General features: G+C 38.2%; 1 protein-coding gene across 2 annotated transcripts in view; it reads right to left on the bottom strand.

Moving 5' to 3' along the window:
- PDE8B (phosphodiesterase 8B) overlaps positions 1-25249 on the bottom strand; it is a 224785-nt gene that overhangs the window by 10480 nt on the left and 189056 nt on the right. For both annotated transcript variants that reach the window (XM_075182192.1, XM_075182181.1), the window contains 13 exons: positions 25048-25126; positions 22961-23101; positions 21245-21333; positions 15829-15889; positions 13247-13298; positions 12782-12865; positions 12257-12330; positions 10814-10978; positions 9791-9836; positions 6963-7098; positions 5666-5864; positions 4413-4630; positions 3497-3632 (listed from right to left, as the gene is read on the bottom strand). In XM_075182192.1, the coding sequence (XP_075038293.1) occupies positions 3497-3632; positions 4413-4630; positions 5666-5864; positions 6963-7098; positions 9791-9836; positions 10814-10978; positions 12257-12330; positions 12782-12865; positions 13247-13298; positions 15829-15889; positions 21245-21333; positions 22961-23101; positions 25048-25126 (1480 nt within the window). The remainder of the gene's footprint in view (positions 1-3496; positions 3633-4412; positions 4631-5665; positions 5865-6962; positions 7099-9790; positions 9837-10813; positions 10979-12256; positions 12331-12781; positions 12866-13246; positions 13299-15828; positions 15890-21244; positions 21334-22960; positions 23102-25047; positions 25127-25249) is intronic.

The following is a 25249-nucleotide window of genomic DNA, read 5'->3' as shown; positions in this document are numbered from 1 at the left end:
AGACTATGCTCAGTTTCTCATTTCCTTAACACTCCTTTCCCCCTCTCGGATCATCACCTTATTAGCTACTCGCTCACCCCCAGTTATTTACTCTCTGTAGTGTCAAACTCTTCCAAGCCTTCTCACAATCGCAGGAATTTCAACTCTATTGATTTTCAACAGTTATCCACCTCTCTCCAACACCTTCTCTCCCCAATTTTTACATTCTTCTCCCCTGATCGGGCAGTACCCCATTTTCATCAAACCCTAGCAACTGCCCTTGATCAAGTGGCTCCAGCGACACTACATACTTCATGTAGAATCCGTTGCCAACTGTGGCACACTACAGTAACACGAACTCTACAAAAACTTTCTCGTAAAGCAGAACGTCACTGGCGTAAATCTTGTACCTCTAATGATTTCATCACATATACTGATATCTACCACTCCTATAGAAATGCTCTGGACACTGCTAAACAAACCTACTTCCAATCTCTCATCTATGCTCAGGCTTCTAACCCCAAAAGCCTCTTTAACATCTCTTCTGAATCCTTCTGCCCCAAATCCTCCAACTACCATCAGTGCACAGGATCTTGCTTCCTATTTCAAGGACAAAATTGATAAGATTAGACTTGAAATTATATCATCTCCCTTGACAAGCAATCAGCTCAATTCCTTTGTAGCATCCACTAACACTCTCTCTTCATTTGATCCCACAAATGAAGAAGAAGTTTCTACTCTCTTCTCATCTTCCTACTCTACCTCCTGTCCTCTTGATCCCATTCCCTCACAAATTGGTATGTCCCTGTCTCCTGTGCTCATTCCCGACCTAACTAAAATCTGTAATCTATCTCTCTCTACTGGTATTTTTCCATCACTATTTAAGCATGCAGTGATTACTCCCATTTTAAAAAAACTGATTTCTGACCCTAACTCTCTCGTAAATTACCGCCCCATCTCCCAGCTCCCATGCCCCTCCAAGCTTCTCGAGAGAATTGCCTACACTCGCCTCTCACACTTTTTTACAGCAAACAACCTATTGGATCCTCTTCAGTCAGGCTTTTGCTCTCAACACTCCACAGAGACTGTGCTGACCAAGGTTGTCAATGATTTGATCACAGCAAAAAATAATAACCATTACTCTCTTCTAATTCTCCTGGATCACTCTGCTGCATTTGACACTGTTGACCACTCTCTCCTCATACAAACGCTACAATCCCTAGGTCTTGAAGGCACTGTCCTATCCTGGTTCTCATCCTACCTATCTAATCGCTCTTTCAGTGTTAATTTCTCTGGATCCACCTCTGCTCCGCTTTCTTTATCAGTTGGAGTACCACAAGGCTCAGTCCTAGGTCCTCTGCTATACCACTTCTCTTGAAAAACTAATAAGCTCCTTTGGATTTCAGTATCATCTCTATGCGGATGATACACAAATCTATCTATCCTCTCCTGATCTTTCATCATCTGTGTTGTCTCACGTTACTAACTGTCTTTCTGCCATTTCATTTTGGATGTCTTCTCGCCAACTCAAACTCAATCTTTCAAAAACTGAATTAATAATATTCCCACCCAAAAACAGAAGTTTCCTGCCTGACATTTCTATTTCTGTTGATAACATGACCATAAATCCCACCACGCAAACTCGTTGCCTAGGTGTAATTCCTTGACTCACAACTGTTGTTTATTCCCCACTATATCTAAATCATGTTACATACATCTAAAGAACATTTCCAGAATATGCACATATCTGACACAAGACACCACAAAAACATTAATTCATGCACTCATCATCTCCCGCATCGACTATTGCAATTTCCTCCTTACTGGTCTTCCCAAAGTCAGACTTGAACCCCTACAATCTATTTTGCATGCAGCGGCTAGATTGATTTTCCTTGCAAACCGTTATTCCTCTGCTGAGCCACTCTGTCAGTCTCTACATTGGCTGCCTGTATTTCAACGAATCCAATATAAAATTCTTCTATTAACATATAGGGCCATCAACAAAATTGCACCGACATACATTTCCTCACTTGTCTCAAAATATCTCCCAACTCGACACCTCCATTCTGCACAAGATCTACGTCTCTCTTCCACTCTCATCACATCCTCCCATTCTCGGTTACAGGATTTTTTCTGGGCTGCACCCACTTTGTGGAATTCCCTCCCTCGCACAGTAAGACTTTTCTCTTGTCTTCAAACCTTCAAGCGTTCACTGAAAACCCACCTCTTCAGACAAGGTTATGATATTCCTCAACCACCATCTTAATTTCCCTAGATTACCCTATTACCATCCTCTACACAGCTAACGCAAGACAACAACCCTCTGACCAACATTGCCACACACACAGCCCACTCAATACTTTTACCTTTGCATTCTAGCTGGTCCACTGTGCAATATGATGTAGCACATGCCCTTGTGTTTCAAACTCCCATTGTCCTATAGATTGTAAGCTTGCGAGCAGGGTTCTCTTACCTCTCTGTCTGTATGTATTACCCAGTATTGTCTTATTAATGTTTGTTCCCAATTGTAAAGCGCTACGGAATCTGCTGCCACTGTATAAATAAATGTTGTTGATGATGATGATGATGTATTTCTGTCCTGACCTAAATACGTATTACATTTTTTTTTATCCAACTACTTCTAAAACAGGACCGCTCAGTAATTATTTTGGAGGGGTGGCTTGAAAAAATTATGGAGACTTCAAGGGTGCCGCAATCTGCAAAAGTTTGGGAACCACTACACAGTAAAACACCGATCCATAACACAATAAACCACCCAATCCATTACACAATAACCATCCAATCCATAACACAATAACACAATAACCATCCAATCCATAACACAATAACACAATAAACCACCCAATCCATAACACAATAAACCACCCTATTACACAATAAAACACCCAATCCATTACACAATAACCATACAATAACCATCCAATCTATTACACAATAAACCACTAATCCATTACACAATAAACCACCCAATCCATAACACAATGAACCACTCAATCCATAACACAATAAACCACCCTATCTATTACACAATAACCATCCAATCGATCACACAATAAACCACTAATCCATAACATAACAAAAATAATAAGAGAATAATTACCCACTCTAAAAGTGCTAATAAACGGGTAGATCCTTCCCAAGTGGTTTGATCTATGTCCATTTCGACCAAACACATATGTTACCAAATCGGCAGATTACAAGCACTAAACAGTCAGATAACCACACAGTGAGATAGTGGTCATTGTCCAACCACATGTTCAACCAGTTCTTATCAATGCCTAAAAAATTTCTAGTCACATGTTGATCAGGAATTTTGAGCGCACACAAATCGTGTGTTGCAGCCAGTTAGGTCTAAAGTAGCCCAATTAGTTCTCAACTTCACAGTGTGTGTGGCCATCTTGACACAGACATGCTAACAAGCACCCTCTTATCCAGCATTGACTAGATTGACAGCACATGTTATGTGAGTGGACTGCCGTGTCTGGCCATATCTTACATTTGAGTTGTTGTCCTCAGATGCAATGGGTTTGTTGATGCTATTTACAAACTTGTTCACATGCTCAAAATGCCTGGTCATTTCTGTGGCTAATACCATGTCAATTATGGCTTGACGAAGTGTTCGATACTGGGTCCTAAACAAGAAAAAACATGTTATTTCTGGTCACAATATCAAGTACAATTTTACCAAATAAAAATGGTGATTAGTAGGACAGGCGGTAACCCAGAGTTTCCCTATCGCAGTCCTCAAGTCAGTGGCAGAATAAAAAAGCAATCTTTGCATTTATGAATAAGATTTACTTAAAATAGTCAACACTCTATTCTCTCATGTGTATAAGACATTTTATTGCATTATTGTGTTGTGTTGTGTTAGAGTAGGGAAATGTGACTTTAGCTTTTACTACTATGAAGCCGTATCTCTAAGCTGGACACATCTTGAGATAGCCTGGCTCAACATGCGCACGTATATACGTTTTTATCCGCGCGTCTTTTTCTATACACGTTTAGTGTACAGATGTGTCCAACTCTACACAAGGCCCAATATGTTTACTCAGCTGAGGGGTAGATTTATTCAACCAATCAGAGTGCACCTATCATTTTCTAGAATGTACTAGATACATAATAGCTAGAATCTGATTGGTTGATATGGGCAAAACCTCCACTTAGAGTGGTCCGATCTTGCTTGAATTTTCAATTGAATGCTGGTTATTTTATGATATAGCTATTTGCTAGATAAATAGGTTTTTAACTATACTGTAGATAAAATTTTATCCTTAATTCTATCAATATTTATTACATTAGAATTGTAGGTTTGATATTACTTGTAGTACTGGTTTCACTTCAATATTTGCATGAATTAATCAAAATAGATGTACAATAATACAATTACTAGAATAATAAGTTATGTAACATACCGGTCCATGTTCTTGAAAATATTGCATTTGTTGTCCTTTGCCGTGAGCTGAAATGCCAGTGCAGAATGGTGACTTTCTAAGACCGCAGTGTCATTGTAAAGTAGGGCTAATTCACTGCCGGCATTGCAAAGGAAGGAGTTGGTGCGGCCGGGGTGATCTACGTCATGTACCGTGGCAGCTATTAGAGCGGCCACATTGTCCAGTTGGTCAAGACTTCCCTAAGGAAAGGACCATTAATAGTCAGACTCATCTACTGCTGCTGAAGTTCTCAGACACTTTAAGATGATCTCCACAGAAACGTAAGCTCGTGGTGCTAGACTGTGAGGATGGGGTTTGGCACATTACAAATCCCATTACGACATGCACATTGAAGTTAGTTGTAATGTCATTTTTTGCCACTTGTCATATTTCACTCAATATGATCTAAATAAATTCTAAACCCCCAGAGAATAACTAGTGAGCATGTATTATACAGAATAAGAGAAATTGTGCTATGTTACTGGGCAATATTGAAATAATATTGGAAATTAGAGGCAAATGGCAACTAAGGGGACTGTCAGTTTCCAGCTAGTGTGGATGAGTGACAGCAGCAGGGTGAAGATTGTACCATGTGGTACATCACCGGCTGCCTGAGCTCCCAGTGTATGTGGGTGTACAACACACTTTCATAGCTTACAGCTCGCACTAGACAAAGAAACATCATGGTTCCATAGCCTCTATAGTGGGTATCAATATACTATATTTTGCAGTTTTTCTAAAGGAATGTAGATAGGAGATCTCTTAGACCTGTCTGAGGTGAATTCCATTCACTCCGCATTCAACAAATCACAAATCGGGGTAAAACTCTGTGTGCTACATGGGTCAGGTACCCACACACTCAGACTGGAGAGAAGTTAATAATTAGTTGATAGTGATGGGTTATGAATTTGCGTTATTTGCACTTGTTTATTATCTTACATTTGTTGTATTAAAAGTCATTTTTCAGTTTTGAAGTGCACATGGACAGGAAGCTCTACACCCCCCCCCCCCCCCCTCTATATTATACAGCAGGGGTGCTCAACCTTATTTTAGTCGTCAATGTTTCAGACTTAAAGAATTAATCCCTAGGTGAAATAGGTTTGTGTTTATTTTCTCAAATTACCCCATATCCTAGTCCAAGTATCTAGTGTGCAGACCACTCAAAAGATTGATACAGTTTATTATGCATTATTTTGCGTCATACACTCAGGTTGTGATGCTGGATACAGAAGTACCTTCACGCTGTCCATCTGTAAGAAGTACGCCGTGGCGTGTAGAACGTCAGCTGCGTGTGTGGAGTTGTGGTAAGCATTGGAGGCGTGATAGTTGGCTTCAATTATCTGCAGCCAGGAGCGCAGAGTGGCTTCCGAACAGTTCAAAAATTCACAGACTCCAAAACAAGCAAATATCTTCAGACCAAGATAAACTAATGGCCTGGAAAAAATTATTAATTAACTGTGAGTTCATTTAGCTACAGTAAAGTTCAAGTCAGATTTTTACCTGTCAAAAGGAATAATAACATGGAACACAATAAAAATGAGATAATATTATTATTATTATTATTATTATTATTATAACAGATATATCATATCAATGATAATAAGATTACTGCATCTTAAATAACGCTAGATGACCTGGTGACAGTTCCGCTTTTAATGTTTATTATATTTGAAATATACAATTATTATTATGCAAAATGAAAAATAAACTCAACAACGTGCAACGTGAGCAGAATGTCACCCTGAGGCAGAGCCCTATGAGGCATTTGCACACATCAGATTAAATCTGACTTTCTTACTATTGCTGAACCTTCTCCTCCTATTCCTACTGCAAAGCCTGCTGGCTTCAGTAGACTAGAGACATTTCTACTCACAGTATGTGGCTGATGCAGAGTGATTAGTACCCAGCGTAGTGTATGTTGGGTGAAATCACTCTGCACGTGCTCAGAAAAGTGGGCGCACGCATATACGCGCATGCAGATTTGCATGATTCTACCACGTACGGCTGCTTGCGCCTGTATAAGCAGGACAACGCGCTCTGACATAGGTCAAGTGCAGTAATGATGTGTTATCTCAACTGCGAACCGATACAGACCGAGACAAAGATGGATATATACGAATGCTCCACTTACACTGCTTGGTCATTTCTTCATCACTCGGGAATATATTATGGTTTTGTGTGTGTATTTAAGCAAAACTTTTTTTTTGCACACATGAGACAGGGAGTTGTTTCTGCTGTATTAGGGAGGATTTACCAGTTTTATTGAAGCTTAATAGCAAATGTGTTTGTTGCAAATAATAGAAATAATTAAAACCACGGGTGAAAGTGGGACATAAGAGTATGTGACGTGTGCCTGGTGCAAGCCAGGTGTATATGTTACTGTTTCTGTCCAGCGCACATCTTAAGATAGTTGCCGCTTTGAATATGGCCACAATGGCGGCTTTCTTAATGAGTGCTTGTGATTTGGGAAGTAATTGACCCATAACCCAAGATCAATTTTAAGAGAATTAAATATATAATCCATCCACTTACCTTTTATGTGTAGTAGCTTCTAATTCAAATATATTAAAGTCCCAGGAATCCTCATTGTCCAGTAACTGTGCAATACGAGGCGGAACGTCATTAATGGTGATTGGCACTGACAGGTGACTATGGCTCTGGTGCATGTCTGTAATAATACAAGGTTACAGCTAATGCAGTTGTCTTATATACCAAATCAGGCTCATCAATTGCTCTATTCCTAAAAAATGTTTTACCTTTTGTTTGTAAATATGAAATAGTATTACCGATATATAATGTACAATTATCAGGGTTTCCCCCCCGATACTTTTCAATGTACTTTTGCAGCTTTTATTGGATCAATGTATTATTATTTTCCTGTCGGGCGGAAAATGGTTGTACCGGTGGCGCACTCTTACCCCAGTGCAGGGGCGCACGCAGGATTTTAAACATAGAGAGCTGCCGCACATGCGCAGCAGCTCCATTTTGGCGGCACTGCACTGACCAGCACAGCCGTGGACGCTTCTTTGACAGCGCCGTGGTTGCAAAGTAGGGACACTGTTCTTCTCGGAGGAGAGGGGTTTCTGGAGAACCAGAAACCCCCCTTGCTTGCGCCCCTGCAGTGATGTCTTCTGCCGTAGAAGTGCAAGACATCAGTTCCTTGTCTGTCCAGCATGTGCATAGTTAAACTACAGACAGATTACACTCTCTGGCAGCCATTGGATAAGGTAAGATATACTTACCACCATCTTCAGCTTGGTAAATAGCTGTCCCCATATATCTCGGTACTAAGCACTAAATTAGTGAACACCAGAGAAATCATAGATATCTCTGACGTCTATTGTTTTCATAATGGACCCTGACACTTAAAGTTGCCATAATCATACAGAAACAGCCGTTTCCGCAAGATTTTGGCTACAAAACAGAGCTTTCTTAACACATGGGCACGCTAGGCAGATCCCTGGGGGCCCCACAAGCATAGGGGCCCCATAGGCTTGCCTTCTTTTCAGTATATTATTCTGGAAATTGTACTCAGAGTGTTCATGTGCATGACGGTGACCAACTGTACAGGAGAACGTTCATTTTCATGACTGAAACTGATGCTGTGTATGGAAAATGACATCCTGAAGACCATTGACTTCAAGCCAATTCTAAAGCAATTTGCAAAGAAATTTCGCAAATATTTGTGTTGAACACTTGATTAATTATAAATAAATCATAGTAATTTCATACAGTGCCATCTCCGTCTGTATGATTTACCAACTAAGTACCATTTATATGCTGAATTTCTTGTTTTTCAACTTCAAGGCTCATGTTATATTGTCCAAACGTTTGTGTGGATTAATCTCTGCTATACAGCATGTTTTTTAATGTTTAACCACTGATTTTGTTGAAGGTACCAATAAATATAAGCTTCATTTTATCGATAATTTTCATTTTTATTCCAGTGAGTGTTTGTGTAGGTAGGGGGCCCAGTGCACTGCTCTGCCCGGAGGCCTATAGTGCTGTTAAGACGGCCCTGGTACACAATCTGCTTGATAAATAGGGCCATGTATGTGTGTGGGTCTTAGAGGATTAGTCTACCTTTGTGGATCCATAGGGTTTTTCCAAGCGTATATACCATCATTGCTTACAAACACTATTTAGTAGTGTATCTATGATTACCTGATATGGGTAAATATGCACGTTTTAGCTGCCCATGTGGCGGGCACTGTATTTACCTTGTACAATTAAAATCTGCTGTCAAAGCACCAAAGATATGGCAGTAGCAACATTTCATCCCTATGCAGTGCACACTCCTCAAAGCAGCCAGAAAGATGATTTATTCTTTTCTCAGGTAATCTTAGATACACTCTAAAAGTGGGTGTATCTAACCAACCACTGTAGATAGGTAGACATTGTAATTTGAACACCCTATTTAATAATGCAAACAAAATGTCCAATTAAGGAGGGCCTATATATGGATCTAGACTATAGCTGATTATTTAGTAATCATTAGACAAGTCTAGTGGCCTACAGATCTATTCTGGCTGCTTTATCAGTAACTTGGTGGTAAATTCATCAACAGAGATGCTGGAAACGGCCAGGTATTGTTTCTTGAGCCAGTTTGATGAAATGGCACAAAAATTTTAAAGTTTTCTGGAATTTCTCGAGCTTTTGAATGGTTCGAAAAAACATACTAAATTTGAGAGTCACACAGCTTCGCCCATATTTACGTCAGTTCGACCATGTGCAAACTGACTCAAATATGTTAGAACTGGTTCGCTCATGTGCAAACTGGCTCATGTGCAAACTGGCTTATGTGAAAACTGGCTCCTACGTGCTTGAGCTTAAATTGAGTCATATTAACTGTGTTTAATGGCAAACCCTCAAATGTGAACGACAAACTTCAAACATAGAAGTCTTTGCAGTTCAAATTAAAAAATGTAAATACTTTTTCATTATTTAAAGGTCTTCTTGAATTAATGCTTAAAAATAAAAAAAACATTTTACATGAATAGTGAACATTGATCACAAATGACAGATCTGGAGTGCGAACAACGAGCTTTAAACATGATTGTGAACACTGTGAATGGCGAGTGCAAACTACAAATTTTAGAACTAAAAATTTGAAGCAGGGTCAATTGCCGACTGTCCCCGAATATGTTCGTAGCCATCGAACCAGTTAGCAATTTTTTGAGCATCTTCATAATAAAACACTTCTTTGACTAGTTAATATTTTGGGTCACAGCTAGGTGGAGCTGTTGTTGCCATATATGACCGCTCAGTATTTTGGATTAGTGCCTCTGTGTGATGTTGAAAGCTTCAGTAGGTTCATAAAAGAATCACACAAAACAATCATAGCTTGGTACAAAACTTACTTTTTGAGAAAACATATTCATTTCCTGAAAGTCTTCGTAAACCATCCTGCAAAAAACAAAACTATAAACATGCTGTGTTGGCCAGGAGGCATCTCTGTACCTCTAAATTGTTTCGTACATAGGGGAATTTATTCTGCTGCATGGGAGGAAATTGAAAGGATGCCATTATTCTGCCCAATCATTCAAAATCTGTTTATAGTAATAATTTTGATTACCCAACATGACAAAAATTACATAATTTACATATTTTTGCTGCAGGAAAATTAACACTTAGTTCACTTACTATGTTTTGCTGCACCTAAAAACCCATTACCTCTCTATTATCTAACACACAAAAATGAGCCACGTTTTTATGTCTATACTGAACACATTCATCCAACATTAATTGTGTAAGAAAAAGTACGTAAACATCTATAATAATCAGGTCTATTTAAGGGGTAATTTTAGTTGTGTCACTGTGATAATAACCTTATAAGAGAATTGTTTATTTATCTTTTACTACAAATACTCCTCCTCCAGTTAGAAGAATGTCCTAATGGTCTCTGATACTGGTCAAAAAGCTGAAATTTCAGTCAGTTATGTTCCTGGTTCATCACTGGTCTTTGAATGCTGTAAAAATCTAACAATCCACCCAGTGATTTTTTTTACACCTTTAGCCAACAAGGGACAGGTCCCTTACAGTCTATTGTTTCATATAGAGAATCATTTCCCTCCTGACATGACAGCCTACTGCAAAGAGAGCATTATGAACATATTTAGTTAAGTGTAAACACTTCCATTATTTTAGGCATATTACAAAGCTCAGGAATACACAACCTTGATTGATTTTAGTGTAAAATACTGGGCTACATGGGAATAAAGAAAAATCTAAAGAGATTTTAGAGAGACAAATTTTAACCACTTTATGTGTGGTGGAACGTTCATTAGGGATGAATGATCTCATACAGTGCTAGTACATATATAATGGAGGCTGAGGGAAAATTGGAATAACTAATATAGTGTATTAATAAAAACTTAACATACAGTCATCAGACCCCCTACAAGGTCGTTAGTGTGAGGATCCTCATCTTTGGTTCCCAGCTGTGGAGAATAAAGCTCAGTGGTCCTTAGAATTTCCAAAACTCTGTCCAGAGCCTCTGCCACGGTTACAGGACTGTTCTCCTGAGCTGCATTTATGATGTTAATGACCTTTAATGGAAACATTGAAATAGACAGATTATTTTACACTATATATATATATATATATATATATATATATATATATATATATATAAATAAATAAATAAATAAAGAAATGTAAATATATAAATTTATAATATTTATAGGAAATCAGGACTATGTTCTTTATAGCAAAAAGTTCCATAGATATCACTGGATAACGTACACACGTATATATCATCATCATCATCATCATTTATTTATATAGCGTCACTGATTCCGCAGCGCTGTACAGAGAACTCATTCACATCAGTCCCTGCCTCATTACAGTCTAAACTCCCTAGCATACATACACACACACACACACACACACACACACACAGACAGAGAGAGACTAGGGTCAATTTTGATAGCGGCCAATTAACCTACTAGTATGTTTTTGGAATGTGGGAGGAAACAAACTCCACACAGATAAGGCCATGGTCGGGAATTGAACTCATGACCCCAGCGCTGTGAGGCAGAAGCGCTAACCACTTGGCCACCGTGCTGCCCAGAATATATATATATATATATATATATATATATATATATATATATATATATATGACCACGGTACTTACATTAAAATTAATTTAATATATATTGTACAAAAGAAGCCTTAAGAGATTAATGTACACTATTCATTGATATTCTCCTGGAAAAACCATGTTACAATGCAAGGGTTGCAAATTAGGTTATTATTTTGTACACAATATAAATCCTGGCTGTTTTTCATGTAGCACACAAATACCTGATAGCTTTATTTTTACACTGAAATTTAAAGTTGATCTAGGACATGCGCTACCCCAACTATAAATTTGACCCCGCATTTTAAATTTACCTCCCACTCCAATGTAACATGGTTTTGCCCAGGTGCAAAGTTACTCTTTTTTATGCTATGCTCTTCTTAATGACTCAGGCCTCCTATCTATATCATCAAACAGTAATTATATAATAAACATATGTCAACATTAAATCTAATATAATGGGAAGAAACCGTTAGCCTGGAAAAATAGTTTTCATGGCCCAGATTTATAGACAGATAAGGACATCCCTATATACTCTTCCAGGGCAAGGACACAAGCTGTGATAGTTGTATAGATTTCCTCATTTACAGATAAAGTTTGACTTTGTCTATAGCTCCAACAGACTAAAATACCACCTAGAGCACCTATAATTTATCTAGTTTTACAGCACACTATTGGTAAGGTGGAAGGCACCAATACTGCCTTGTGTTGGGGCACATACAATATAAATTCATTCAGTTACCTTCGTTATGGGAGCCTCTATGGTCATGGTATGAATCCGTGCCATTGATGAGTATCGGTGATTCTGTAAACTTGCTGATGTATAGTGTAAAATAAAAAAAAAGGGTAATTATTTCAACACACATGACATTTTCAGGTACAATTACACACAATCATTCTCACTGCCATCAGATACTTATCCAGATAACAGCCACCTATGATATTTAAAAATAAATTTCTGCAAAACTGTGCTGTAGTATAATTTTACTTAAAGAATAGAATAATCTATAAAATATTATTCCAACTACTAGTAATATAGAAAATAATATGTCAAATAATCTTAAATATACGTATAGTATATTAATATCTTGTTAGATAACAATTTACAAAGGCCACACACAAACACAAGCTTATTACTTAGCCCAGCCCATACAGACATCACTCAGGAGAATTTCTATCAAGGCTTTCTGGGTGGGAATATTCATATTATTATTGATGCTGCTGGCTCTTCTGTGCTGCTACTTCCGCAAAACATTATCTTCCTTACCGTCACTGCTCCGCGACGTGATCGACTTTACATCAACCGACTCTTTTCTTCTATTCTTATGTCTGAACGAGTGAGAGTGAGACTCTGAAGGACAATATAAAATATAGATTAGTGCACAAAGTTATGCCACATTCTTTCATGAACATAATTTAGAATATTTCTACAGCTACTGTCAAATATGGTTGTATGCTACTGTATTTTCGCTCAAAATTATGGTCATATTTTTCTATCAGAAGTCTACAACCTACGGTTCTTCAGCTATAAATCTCTGTCTGTTGCTTACTGGCTGGGGCCTGAACTCAAATCATGAATGTTGGGTTAGGCAACTATAAGTCTGAAGAGCTACATATTGGAGACCTCTATATTAATGAATAGATCAAACAGATGAAAAAATATATAGTCTCATGAAAAGACATTATTTCACAATAGTAATTTGTCTCATAGAAGTAAAGGCTAGTAGATAACCTGTTAATGCATTGTCTCCTGAGTATTTCTCGTCTCGATTGATCTTGTAGATCTGAAAGTATAATAAGAGTGAAAATAAATAAATACAATGCCTTACTACTAGGAAGGTTTCAATAAGGTTGAGGCAGAGCTGGTCAGACTTCTGATGTCCACTGGACGCAACAGTTTTGGTGCCCATAGCCGTACCAGCAGATAGCAAACTCATTAGCAAAACTAGATTCTAAATACATCCATTATATGAGGCTATTTGCTAATTCTAGACAGTGTGCTTCACAGTTTCCAACCAAAGTCCCCCCAAAAGATATAAAGATAGCAAAAAATTAGAGAGCATGAAGCTGATGAAGAGCCAGCTTGTGTAGCGCGAGTTGCGTGTATTGTTATGCTCAGAAAGTGGGTGCACGCATATGCACCTATGCAAACTTGGGCGTACTGCTAGGAGGTGTAGCGTTTGTATCTATCATAGAACATCTCCATATGTGTACAGCTCTACATATGGGTGGAAATATGGCTGTTTTCCATGCTATTTTTGTAAGGGTAATTTACTACCATTATAGTCCAACTCTTCATCAGCCCCTTTGTGGCCAGAATTTCATAATTCCTCTATGTCACAATTTTTTTTGGTGTAATCCTTGACTTTTTCAACTGAAAATATTTAAATTGGATCCGGATTGTATGTCGCAATCTTGAAAAATAATGTTTCTAAACATGGATAACAATCAGCATTTTGCCCAACATCCGGCCAATCGTAAACAGAATTGATTGATTTCAACACTACATAATTTCAGCATTTGATATTGCATGATCTCTGAGATATATAAAGAGACTATAAAGAAAATAATTACTAGCTACTAGTACATATCTCATTTTACAACGTTTTGTGCTGGTGTCTTGATAGATAATATGCATTTGGGAAATTTGTCCATCTACCTAAAATATTTAATTATGGAACCCCAATATGTTTTGTTAAATAAAACATATTTAAATTGGCTATATCCCTCATTTGCAGCTAGAAGACTTTGAAATATCACCCAAGTTTCTTAATGCTGCTATTTATGTACTAAACTGGTAAAATCCAGGTTTCAATCTGAAGCTCATTATCTTGTGCTATATTCGCTTTACACTCTATGAAACAGACCCACTTTTAAGCTGGCTCTCCAAGTTATTAATGCAGTGAACAAGTCAGATTATTGTAGAAATCACTTTCAATAATTAATAATTACTAAAGAGCACTAAGCTACTTTTCAGGAAATGTCTTGAGGAATTCAAATTACTTCACTAACTCCAAAATAGAGAAGCCCATTGTTCCAGTTTGGAATTACCTGCTGGCTAACGTGTTCGAGACCCTGGTATACACAATAACATTCTGTTTTTCCTTATTTTGCAGTAAACTCACAATACTGCTTTCATTGCTTCACTCTTGCAGTTCTACGCTTTTTCTGTTTAAATTATGAAGATAATTTTGGACACTAGCAGATATCTGATTGGTTAACATTGGCTAAAAAGTAAAGCCTGTATTTATTTGTCCCAGTTAAGGAGCGTGGATTATTATGTTATTATGAATTATTATGTTTACAGTAGATTAAAATATCCCGAACCATAGATTAGTGCTGCCCAAATATGTACAAGAACAGAGCTGCATTTATATTATACTTGTGGTCATGGGCCACATTCTGTTTGAAGAAGGATGTAATACAATACAGTCTATTGAGACTTTCAGGGAAGGCAGGGTATGAAAAACCTTGGAGAGCTGCGCATGGGCTGCGGGGCCTCCAGTTAAAGAGTCATAAAAGACTAAGGTATGAGATTTGTAGACTAAGGCTGGGTACACACTACAGAAAATATTTCCCATGTGATATCCGTAATGATTTTACCAAGAACTGAAAAAATAAAAAAATCCCGATCAGTAGGCCGATTCATGTGTACACACTAAACACGATTTACCGTCAGATCGGTGCTCTTCATCTGTCATAACCATCGGCTGAAAAGATGGTGACTCTGCACGCTCCATAGAGATCTAAGGACACTGCCGGTGGTGAGTGCGTACACACTGCAGAACTGGAATGACATCGTTCTCCATCGTTGAACGAGATTTTTAGTTCAGTTTAAAAAGCAAATCAAATGATACGATGAGGTTTGTTGTTGCAGCGTACACACTAATGTGGTCGTTTATTGTGTGATTAGCCCGATAAACGGCTGAAAAACCTGTAGTGTGCACCCAGCCTAATCCTCACTGGTAACAAAGATTTGTGTCATTGTTTCCTAGGAAAAAATATCCACGACCTGTGGCTCTTCTGTAGCAACCGATGAAGGATTCCTATTTGTATTCCTTATGGCTTAGCAACAGGTTTGTCGTTCTTCTACTATATTGACCAATGAAAAGGATTCTTTAACAATAAATATTTCTCAAACCAGTTATGCTCTCTTTAAATGCAATTAGTAAAAGCAGATGTACCCTCTTACCTCTTTGTCTGTCTGTTAATAACCGGTCTTTCTTTATTGCTGGGTTTGCTCCCAATTGTAAAGCGCTGGGGTATATGCTAGCGCTATATAAATAACCGTTAATAAAATAATAATAAATGTACCTGTTTATTGTTGTCACTGGCACTGCACAGCTTCTTGATAGACACAAAATGTCTAATTTTCCTATTAACATAAATATGCAACAATTAGCCACCTACTGTCAACTAGTTACCAAAACTCTTGGTGCATAATACAGCACTATTATACATATTTTTTTTTTTAAATAATTGTTTTTGCTGGTGAAAAGTGAAAATTTAATTGGACCACTTAAAAATTTCAGCCAGATTCCCTCTAAATTATTTAAAAATACCTGTTCCTATGATTTCAACATAATGGGAGCTTCTATTCATAAATTGAAAATTGGAAATTAAAGACTCACAAACGCATCGCTCACATCTGCACATCTTTGAAGTGAACAAAAAATATTTTTCAATCATGAAAATGCATTCTTCAAACTAACTTTATTTAAAATTACAAAACAATGTTGCGAAAAAACAAAACTGAAATATGCTGTTTGCATAAGTATTGGATTCCTCTGTATGGAAGATTTAATTTTACACTGTAAAAAATTGCCAGATGAGGACACAACTGCCTCACGAGTGCCCCCCACCAAATATTAAAATAACTGCCATATTTAAGGACTCCTTTATCATGTCCAAGTGCCTCAACCACACAGGAAGAGTGACCAATAGGAAGACTACATCAAATGTGGCCTTCACATTCTAAGGGCTAGATTTACTAAGCTGCGGGTTTGAAAAAGTGGGGATGTTGCCTATAGCAACCAATCAGATTCTAGCTTTCATTTTGTAGAAGGTACTGAATAAATGAAAGCTAGAATCTGATTGGTTGCTATAGGCAACATCCCCACTTTTTCAAACCCGCAGCTTAGTAAATCTAGCCCTAAGTATTGCTGGCATAATTGTAATATGGTGTGGGACATTATGCACATATTCTGGACCTGTTTTGTAATACAGAACCTGTGCAGAGAAGTCGTTACTTTATCCAGCATAGTGGCTAACAAACTGAAACCCTGAATTAGCTCCTACAACACTTTCCTCCTCAAGCTCCAAACAGCGATAGATTTGTTATAGGCCGCATTTTAAAAGCCACCAGGACAGCTATTGCCCGAAACTGGAAAAACCCTTTACCTCCAACTCTTAAGAAAAATAATCTTTACGGTACAGCTCAGCTTCCAGATGGAAATCATTGGTATGCCCTAATCCACTGCGACTTCCTCACCCTTAATGAAAAGGTTTAGTTGGCATGAATATATCATGGCATACCCAGTCCTCCAACTCAATGACCCCACAGTATATTTCTATGTTAGAATCACTACAACCATCACAAGCTTAAATCCATAACTGAGTTAGTGAGTTATAGATATGCTTCACAGGAATTGCTTTGGCTGATATGATTTTGCAATTATCCAACTATGTACCCTTCCCTCCTATTCCATTTCCTATGAATCTCTTATCCCCTCTTTTTGGTTTTCTGTTCCCCTCAAATTTGATAAATATTCAATAAAAATATTGAAAACAATAACTGCCGTATCTTCTGGCTAAACACTCCACAGTAAAGCGCTCATTATTCAGCATACTTGTAGGCTTGTACTTGCTCCCTCCCGATAGTGTCACCATGAATCCGCCCCTTGCTGCCCAACAGCGCACTTTGCGACATAGCACGACAGGTGTGCTGAAAAATGTCTGTCCTTCCGGGAGGACTCCCCTGAAATACGGGAATCTCCGGAACATATCGGGAGAGTAGGCAAGCATGTTATTCAGGTTGTGAATCAGAAGAAAGCTGCATGAAACCACCCAGACTCTGCCTAGAACAGGTCTCTACACAAGCAAGGAGACCAGAGAGAGGCCAACAGTCATATTGAAAGAGTTACTGAGTTCAGTAGCTGAGACTGCAGTAACACCATCACCATATCAAGACCTTGCGTATTAATGGCTTTTATGGGACATATGTATCATGTAAAAAGCAGGTCTGGATTTTGCCAAAAAGCATGAGAGTGACCCATTTGCAATGTGGGAAAAAATTCTGTGGCCACAGTTCAAAGTTCAAAGCGATAGGTGTGGTGCAAGAGTCATTTAGCCCATACCTCAGAAAAGACCCCATGCCTAAAGTGAAGCATGGTGGTGGTGGCATGGTTGCTGTTCATCAGCAGGTCCTGGGCATCTAGTTAATATAGACCATAGAGTGGGTGGTGGAAAACACAGGGAAATACTGAGAACTTGTTTAAGTCTTCAAAAAACTGAAGCTTAGATGATTGCTCATTGTTCAGAAGAACACTGATCCCAAACAAACATTGTGGCTCTACAACAAAAAGGTGACTGTCCTACAGTGGCCATGTCAAAGCCCCGATCTCAATCCAGGAGTTGGTGGGACTATTTGAAAATTAGGGTGCACAAGCGTCATCCGACTAACCTGAACAACCTGGAGCAAATTGCATGGAAGAAGGGGCCAAAGCAATTTCCAAACCGTGTGCAAAATGGGTACATACTTACCCCCAAAAGACTTAAAGCTGTTGGTGCAGAAAATTGTGTCTAGACAAAATATTAAAGTCTGAAGGTTCAATACTTCTAGCATATTTCAGTTTTGATAATTTCTTGCAATGTTTTTGTATCATAAAACAATATTACATTAAAAAATCTCTAATTTTGGGTTTCAGTGCAATGAAATAAATATTTCGCAGAGAATAAAACTTCATTGTAGGATTTGTTCATCGGTAAATTGATAGATTTGTGCAAGATGGTGATGGTATATGGTGATTACACTTCAAAGCTACAAGTAAACATCAGTATATGAAACACTACAACTATCATTAATTGTCTATTCCATCTTTTCTATTGTTATTTTTATAAAGCAGAAATCGGAGACATGATTGTACTGTATTTTGTAAAGTAGATGAGTCACATCCTCTTGATTTGGTTGTGGTAGGTTTTAGGCTTTGTACATACTACTGTATTTTCAGCCGATTATCGAGTTAATCAGACGATAAACGTCCGGTTGGCCCGATATCACATTAGTGTGTACGCTGCAAAGCTCTTCGTATCGTTGAACGGGATTTTTAAATCAGGCTATAAATCTCCTTCATCTCTGGAAAAATGTTGTTCCAATCCTGCAGCGGTTGGGTACACACTACAGAAATTTTCTCTCGATGTGTTATCAATAACATTTTACCGACTGATTAAAAAACAAAAGTCCCGATCAGCATGCGGATTTCTGTGTACACACTAAACACGTTTTACAAGATTTACCTTCAGATCTGTGCTCTTCATCTGTTATAACCATCAGCTGTAAAGATCGTGACTCTGCACACTGCATAGATATCTATGGACACTGCTGGTCGTGAGTGCGTACACACTGCAGGATTGGAACAACATTGTTCCAACGTTTTTAGTTTGGTCAAAAATCAAATGCAACGATACAATGTGCTTTGGAAAGATGATCATTCATTGTTGCAGTGTACACACTAATGGAATATCAGGCCGAACTGTCGTTTATCGGGTGATTGGTCTAATAATCCTCTGAAAACCCTATAGTGTGTACCCAGCCTAAAAGCATAACAAGGGTACTGAACCAGACTTCTGAGATTAAGCTTACATGAGGAAGTGACATTAGGAAAAGGGGTTAACATGAACCAAGTTGCTTTAAGGCATGAAATCACCACAATTCTGATCTACATAGGGAGGATCAGTAGTGCATAATAATACTAGTCTTTTTCTCTTATAAATGTATACCCATTTTCAACTCTGTCCTATTTTGCATTTTCCCTCTGATAACATGACATTGCATCCAAGTGAACAACAAGAGATGGATTCAGAAGGCATTCTAGTCATTTAAAGTGGACCACTCCCCTAGACGTGCTGGAGACAGGCTTTCCGATATTCCATAGAATTTAGCTGAGTAAATGTTACTGGCTATTAGTGAATTGACTGGCTGTATTCTCATCAACATGGCTGCTTCCACTGTGTGCAGGTTTAAAAATAAACTTTCCTTGTCAAGTTGGCTTTATAGAAAGGAATGAAAAATGATCATAGCAAAACAATCTTTTTTTTTTAACAAGTGTGAAGTCCATTTTTTGGTGCTTTGTGTGTATGTGGGTTTTATTAGGGGTGAAAGGTTTATTTTAAAGTTTAAAATTATCTTTCCTTCAGACATCAAGGTCTTAACTGAAAATGAAAACCTAAAATTATTAAATTATTAAATTAATTATTAGTTATATACCAACAATCTGTATAGTAAAAGCATTTATTGTCGTCAAAGCTCAAACACTTTTATTATTTTATACTTCTACTATTCTTTGGATGCAGTTTTTATTTTCCACACTATTAACCAAGGAGCCAATATTAATAATATTAACTAGCTAGCTAATGAAGCACATAACATAAAACTGAAATAATTTGCGCACAGCAACGACATACAGTCCTGTACAATGTCCAAGAGTGAGTGTTATTTAAAAAAGTCTCCTAGCTGCAAAACGAAGAAAAAATACACAATTACTCTGTTCAGACATCAGAAGAAAAAAAAAAAAGTCGTCAAAGGGACGCACAGGCCAAACATGATATTTTGTGTAAGCATTTTCCACCACTTGGTATACATCCATTTTGTCTAGCCTTGCAATGTACAGGGTGATTCAAAAGTCGCAGTACACCCTTTTATTTCAAAAACTCTACAGGAAATTGGGAAACCTGAATACTCCAGTAAGGTATGGGTGACGTGGTCTATCTTTTACGGTATGTACCAAACATGGGCGCCATATTGAAATCGGCCCAATTCCTGTAGAGTTTTTGAAATAAAAGGGTGTACTGCGACTTTTCAATCACCCTGTATATTGATTTTTTATAGAGAGTGTTAACACCCTTCTAAAAGCCCATATTAGCCATTTGAAATTGTGTAAACATAATGGTTTCATTACATTCTTCCCAGGAACTGCAATTGGACAATCAGACCAAATTAGGTCACACCCCCAATCCTTCCAAAACCACACCCTGTTTCATTCATGGTAGTCCAGTTCCACACCACCTTCAAACAGGCAACACCCCTTTTAACCTCTGAATGTCAGAAATGTCATGTAAAAACATACTTGACAACTGTGGAAAACTTGCCTCCGGGAGATGTGGGGGGGGGGGCAGGTGGGTGTGTGGGTGCGGGGTTTGGTGAATCACATAGTTTGGACCCGCCCCATAAAACATCATATGTTATAACCTATCATGGCAGGGGGCATGGCCACAATGATGCGCAAGTCACATCATAAGCCCCGCCCCTGCCATTTAATTAATTGTGCCCAGGACCCAGGAAGTTGCTCTGCTCTCCTGGGAGTCTGGGAGGACTCCCAGAAATTTGGGAGTCTCCGGGACATTCCAGGAGAGCAGGGCAACTGTGTATAAAAACTGGGACAGCTGGGATGTATGCTCTGTATTTTGTTAGTGAACACATGAATGAGCCCAGAACAAGCTGTCTTGTACTCACCCTCCTTGTCCAATGACTGGAGTGACTTTCACATGTTGCTGTATGCTGTCTCCTGATTTCCGCCGTGCATAATAAATCCCTTGCCATTCCTTAAACAAACAAAGTAAGATTAATTGTCACCTTCAATTATATAGAGTGACCTGGCAGAGCATTTTAATATACTGATTTTGCAATTGAGCATTCTTATTTGTTGTAGCTCCGCTTGGGAGCTGTATCCTTGAAACGTTCTGCTCTTACAGCAGGAGAGATACAAAGCCAGCAGTAACGGTATCACTGACTGTGCCTGGCTTGGATAGTTAGACAATATTCAGGTCAATACCATTGTTAAAAAAAACACATTTCTATACATCTGCTTCCCTCCAAAGGAAGTTAAATTAACCCCACCAAAAATGTTCTTTTTAAATGAATATCCTCATAAGCAGGATGATTTACAAAGCGGTTATTTTGTATTTAAATTTGCTGTATTTTGGTGAAAGAAAAGCGCACACTAAAGCCTTTACCCACTAGTGTCAAAAATCATGCTACTTCATGTTACTAGGGTTTTTATGATAGTACAATCGTGACATGGGGATGGAAACCATTGGTACCAATGAGCTCATACCCACTAGCTCTTGTGTGTCTTTTGGACGCTGCCTGCTCCATTTATTTGGGTTCACTGCAAGTGAATGCATTGGGACAAAGGAGAACTCTCCAGCAACATCCCTCCACAACCACATGCTTTTATACAGGTGTTTCCCTAACGCCAGTCGGTAGCCATCCTAAGGCCGACCTCATTCACAAGAAAATAATTGAAAACGAATTTTTAGCTACTCATTAGTAGTTTTTTTTCTAAGAATACAGCTAATGACAGTACAGCTCTTTACACGTCTGTGTATTTTAATCTTAAGTGCTAGCTCTTAAACGCTATATATATATTCCTACACTAGGCTAGAGCATATAGAGGTGCATAAAGTACCTATGCAGAATTAGTCTCAAGCAGCCAAAAATATTAATAATTAGCAAATTTTCTTATTATCAATATACAATTCAAAATAAGAATTTGGGTTTTCCCCCAAAGCAATTGAGGTAAGGGTGTTAAGCCCTGGAATAGCAGAACTACAACGATCCAGAACTAGAATACTAACGATTGGGGGAAAAATGCTTAATAAAAAAAGACCAGACTATGCTTAGCTCATGAATTAACATACATAGTAACATAGCTGATGAGGTTGAAAAAAGACACCAGTCCATCAAGTTCAACCTATTTTGGATCTCCTGCGAACCGAACCCTCTCTTATATCTGAAATTGATCCAAATGAAGCAACCGCCAATCGGGTAAAATCCCTCCTGATCCAATATTGCAGCCCTTTTTCTCCCTGGATCCACTACTATCCTTAATTTTAATTAACGGTCGGAACCCTGGATAACCTTTTCTGCTAAAAATTTGTCTTTATACAAAGGGTTAGAACCCTTTCTTAAACATATCAATCGAATCTGCCATCACGTCCTTCCCTGGCAGTGAATTCCATATCGATTGCCCTTACTGTAAAGAACCCCTTCCTTTCCCTTTGAGATTTTGTGCAAAACATTAAAGTCTAAAAGTTCTTTTAAATAAGTTAAATGATGCTATTGGCCGCCCTGAGTCCAACACCTTTTATTATGCTGTATTTGTCCATTACAACTTCTATACATGTAAACATACTGCAATTGTCGACATGCAAACATATTGTTCTTTACCTTTCCCTTTTTGATACATGTGTTGATAGTATCTAACAGATCGGCACGGTTTTTGTCACTTTTCGGCAGTTCCATGAGCTCTTTCCCCAGGAGTTCTTCCTTGTGGTAGCCCATCATCCGTTCGAAAGCTGGGTTAACATACTAACAAGTTACAAGTACTTAGAACTGTGAGGTTATTCCCAGATTGTCATTCAGTAAAATATACCCTCAGTACATACTAACAGGCAATTCTGCAATAATAAAATATCTTTACTGTGCTGTTCAAAGTAAAATCACTACTGAAATACTACTGACAATATTATTAGATCAGTGTAGAACAAATCATTGCAGCAAAACGATCTTGAGTAGACGAGTTGGTTTATATATGTAATCAATGGAATAACTGTTCTAAGCCTATCTGGACCAGTTGTGAGTATTTGTCACAATTTTTTTTTTCTTATTCATGCATTAGTGGTTGGCTCTGATAAATAGCTACCAAGTGCTACTATAATGAATAGGGAAGAGAAAATAGCAGCCTAGGCTGGTACCTTTAAAATTTGAGATTCAATGGAATTTTCCAGTACACAAGACATTTAGATAGTTACAATTACTAACTGTACATTTTCCATGTGATTTATTAGTAAAAAGACCCCCCCATAGAAAACAATAACGTGTTTTATAATGTAACACTTTCAAAACCCGTCTGGGTCTGGAGAGGCGGGATAGGGGAGGGAAAGGGTGTTTCAATGTTGGGCGAGTACAGTAAAGGCCTGTATACGCAAAGCAGCTCATACAGACCTGCAGAAACACACATGTATGCCTGGTAGGAGGCGTATCTATTATCTACTATTATTACATTAATGATGATAACTTGTCGTAAACCAGGTGTATATGCAGCTGATGTGGAGGCATCTCGTGCTGCTCTTCATACGGGTAGAAATACACTATTCTTCTGTGCTCCATGAGTATTTTCTTCACATTTTTTCAACCAACACTGCATCAGCCCCAATGTGTTTTGCCATACTTTGGAGAACCATGCTATAAGATTGTCTTATCTTTCATTTTTTTTATCTCCTACTTTTTGTTCTTTTCTAATGGGGTACAGTGCTAGTACAATCAATGGGGTCATGGGGCTGGTACAATTAATGGGATGGAACAGGTCTTTACAATCAATAGGGGCACAAGCTTTGTACAATTAATGAGGAGAAACAGGGCTGGTCCACTGAATAGGGACATAGGGTGGTGCAAGTAATGGATGGTACAGAGCAGGTGTTCTTAATGGGGCTATAGAGGCTGATAGTATTAATGGGGACGCACAGGACTGGCACAGTTAATGGTGGGCACATCGATGATATATATCATGGATGCCTATGGCTATTTGCTGTATTCAATATGTATTTAATTGGGTTTAATGTTTGAATGGTAATGGTAGGAATTGAAAGTAGGAGTAGACTGCATTTTTCCAACTTTGCTTTGGGAGCCAAAACACTGTGTCCTGCCATTGCTTTCTGGATAATTTATTGCTGGATACATGGTTTCTGGATAACTGGTTCCTGGATATCTGATATCTGGATAACTTGTTTCTAGATACCTGGGAATAAATGTATCAATCTCCGGTTTTGTCAACTCACGGGAGTTCGGCGAGATGACAGCTTAAATTTAAAGCAGCGCTGCCTTGTAAAGGGAAGTTTCCCTTCACAAGGCAGCGCCGCTTTAAATTTAAGCTGTCATCTCGCCGAACTCCCACGAGTTGACAAAACCGGAGATTGATACATTTACACCCTGGTCTCTGGATAAATGATTTCTAGATACTTGGTTTCTGGATAACTGATTTCCTGTATATCTGGTTTCTAGATACCTGGTTTCTAGATAACTGATTTCTGGATAACTGGTTTCTAGATACCTGGTTTCTGGATAAGAGATCACATACTTGCACATAAATTCAAAATGATCTGTTTCACTACAATATTCAATTCGCAAGAAATCTCACCCCAGCTTTGTTCATCTGTAGTTGCAATCCTAAACTACAGATATATTATGGACAAACCACTAAACACAAAATGTTCTGCATAAAGATAAACAGCTTGATAAGGATCGGTTATCTGTACCTGTATAACATGTTCTTCACTTGTAATCTCTACTGCTTCTTGACAATGATCTAAGGCTGTGAATATTGAATTACAGGACCTGCAACGAATGAGCAGTCAATCATCATTTTAAATTAAAACATATAAAATGCTGTCACTTTCAAAATAGATGTACGTTGTCAATATAAGTCTCTAGCTGGGCACCTGCACTTTATCACCAGCT

Source organism: Mixophyes fleayi, chromosome 1 (assembly GCF_038048845.1).
Source record: "Mixophyes fleayi isolate aMixFle1 chromosome 1, aMixFle1.hap1, whole genome shotgun sequence".
Lineage (NCBI taxonomy): Eukaryota > Metazoa > Chordata > Amphibia > Anura > Limnodynastidae > Mixophyes > Mixophyes fleayi.
The sequence above is the reverse complement of the archived record's forward strand: the minus strand, read 5'-3'. Positions and strand labels throughout refer to the sequence as shown.